We start from the raw sequence: 2,688 nt of genomic DNA on the forward strand, positions 1-2,688 counted from the left end.
GTCTATAGTCTAGTCTATAGTCTAGTCTATAGTCTAGTCTATAGTCTAGTCTATAGTCTAGTCTATAGTCTAGTCTATAGTCTAGTCTATAGTCTAGTCTTGTCTATAATCTAGTATATAGTCTAGTCTAGTGTATAGTCTTGTCCATAGTCTAGTCTATAATTTATATACTTTAGTTTGAAATCACAACAAACTTACTTAACATTTTGCGCCCAATCATGTTGTGTAATAAAGGCATGGGAACCCTGCAAAGGATTCTCTTCGGCTCCATTGAACAGAAAAACAACAGGATGCATTAATTCAGTCTCATATTTGGTAATAGCTCTTATAGTTTCCAACATAATAACAATCATCATACCAGCATCACCAGCACCCGAACTACCGGGAACCGTATCATAATGACTATTAATCAGTAAAGCAGAAGTGCTGTTCGACTTCTTTGGTGTAATCTTTACCACAACATTTTGAATGCTCTGATAACAATTGACCATTTTCCAGAGAACATAATTGCCCGAAGCTATTTGAACGTCCTCCTCAATATCGAACAAATCCAAACGAGCTTCATTGCGTATTTGAGATATTTCTCCTAGTAAAAAGGCCACCACTGACTGTTCATTGGCGGGACTACCCACAACTTTGGGACCGATTTTCGTTAGTCTAAGTAAAGTATTTTCCGCACGTTCTCCTATAAAACGTCCTGGGTTATTTGGCTCTTCGGCTATTAGAAGGCTATCGGGCATATAGTGAAAACTGGGTATGACAGTCAGATAGAAGAGCAGAAACCAAAATGCTATAAACACCGGTGCCCAATACCAACCAAATTTACTGCGGTTGTATATAATTTTCATATTCTCATACTTGGATTTCATCATTGGAAGAAAGTGACGAGTTTAGCTGTAAATAGAATAAGAAATTAATGCAATTAATTTTAATTTCAAAAGAAATGTTAAGGGGGGATTATAATTCTTAATTTAGTTTATAAACAAAGTTCTTTTTGTATAAAACCGCTGCAAAGTTATTAGCAATAAAATTATTAATATAATTGTATAGTTAATTAATTTAGTGTTTGATAAGAAGCCAATTTTATGATGAGGTATCTAAAAATATAGCCACCACCTACCTCTCTGTATTGACACCCTCGAAGTGTTTGCTATGGGTCGTCAAGTGTTATTGGGGGTATTTTTTATACCCCCACGAGGTTAGAAACAACTTAAATCTTTTAGTAAGTAAAAATTCAGAAATGGGACCTTTTTTAATGTTTAACGATTTTAAAGATTATTTTTTTGTTTGGTGCAATAGAGTCTTTTTTTGATTGCAATGTTTGATTGATTTGATTAAAATTCGACTTTAGTCTTAATATTAATTGCGATTAAATAATTTTAATCTAATTGAAGTCATAAACATAGTATATTGCGATTATATGGTTATGAATAACAAATTACTTTTATTAGGGAAATTGGAAATAAATATAAAGTTTTTGAAATTTAACAAAAACATTTTTCAAAGTAATAAATTCTTTTTAATAAAATTTGAATAATTTTAAAGATAAGTCTTTGGAAAGTTTTTTTTTCAAAATTTGAAAAGTTTATAATGACCTTTTACATTAAAGGTCTTTTTCTTAATAATTTATCAAAAATTTATTTTATAAACTTTTTATAAATGTTTCTAAAAATAAGACCCTTAAAATAGGTTGTAAATAAAAACAAAGTCAATTTATTTCCTTCGAATACTCTTTTCAGGGACATCGAAGTCATTAAACGATTTGTTGAAAAAAGAAACATTCTAAAGGGGATTTACGATTTTTAACTGTCAAATAGTTATGTGATGGCCTTTGGTAGACTTTTGTTTGGATTTTTATTTATTATTTAACAAAATACTTTAGCAATCGATTAAGATTAGATTTGAAAAAAATTTCTCTTGAACCAGACAATATATATAAAAAAATAAATAAAAATATCATTATGATTAATCTTTGTTCATATTAATCTAATTTGAGATTAATTGTGCAACCAGGGGACTAACTGCCACTTGTTTTTTTTTATAAGAATTTAACTCTAGATAAGATTTGCAGTGAAATTTTTAATCGAATGTTAGATTTAACAATTTTGAAATGTGTGTTAGTTTACCAATTTGTCTGGAGAAATAAACGTGCATTATTTATAACTATTAACTATTTAAAATAAACGTTTTTTAATAAAAAATATTAACATGTTTATAAAGTAAAAAATAACACATTTGTATAAATCAATTTATAAACAGGATATTGAAGCACTTAATTAGTAATATAATTCTAAAGAAAATATCAGAAATGAAATTATCTGAGTTAAACAATACTTGAGACATATTTAAGAGGTCCAATCGTACATTGAGCTTATTCAAACTAGTTATACCGATAAAGGTTTGTTTTGGCGAATCTAATCATAAATTAAATTTTTAATTCATATTAAATATACAAATTATAAAATAAACAAAAAAAAAATAATAAATAATAATAATAATAATAAAAATTAAAAAAGCTTATATTCTAAAAGTCAAGTTTCGAGAGTATCAGTTCTCTAACAGATAGACTGTTTATCTGTATATCTATATATCTATATATATATATATCTATCTATCTATCTATCTATCTATCTATCTATCTATCTATCTATCTATCTATCTATCTATCTATCTATCTATCTATCTATC

The 2,688-nt window shown here is 27.6% G+C and overlaps 1 protein-coding gene across 1 annotated transcript; it reads right to left on the bottom strand.

Annotated features, from left to right (window-relative positions):
- Window positions 1–173: 173 nt before the first annotated feature.
- Window positions 174–1,244, bottom strand: LOC124421198 (endoplasmic reticulum metallopeptidase 1-like). The gene is made up of 2 exons (XM_046956043.1): window positions 1,121–1,244; window positions 174–894 (listed from the first exon to the last, which is right to left on the bottom strand). Exon 2 carries the CDS (start codon window positions 870–872, stop codon window positions 195–197), a length of 678 nt encoding a protein of 225 aa, XP_046811999.1. The 5' UTR covers window positions 873–894; window positions 1,121–1,244; the 3' UTR covers window positions 174–194.
- Window positions 1,245–2,688: the final 1,444 nt, after the last annotated feature.

Source organism: Lucilia cuprina, unplaced genomic scaffold (assembly GCF_022045245.1).
Source record: "Lucilia cuprina isolate Lc7/37 unplaced genomic scaffold, ASM2204524v1 Scaffold_5241, whole genome shotgun sequence".
Classification (NCBI taxonomy): domain Eukaryota; kingdom Metazoa; phylum Arthropoda; class Insecta; order Diptera; family Calliphoridae; genus Lucilia; species Lucilia cuprina.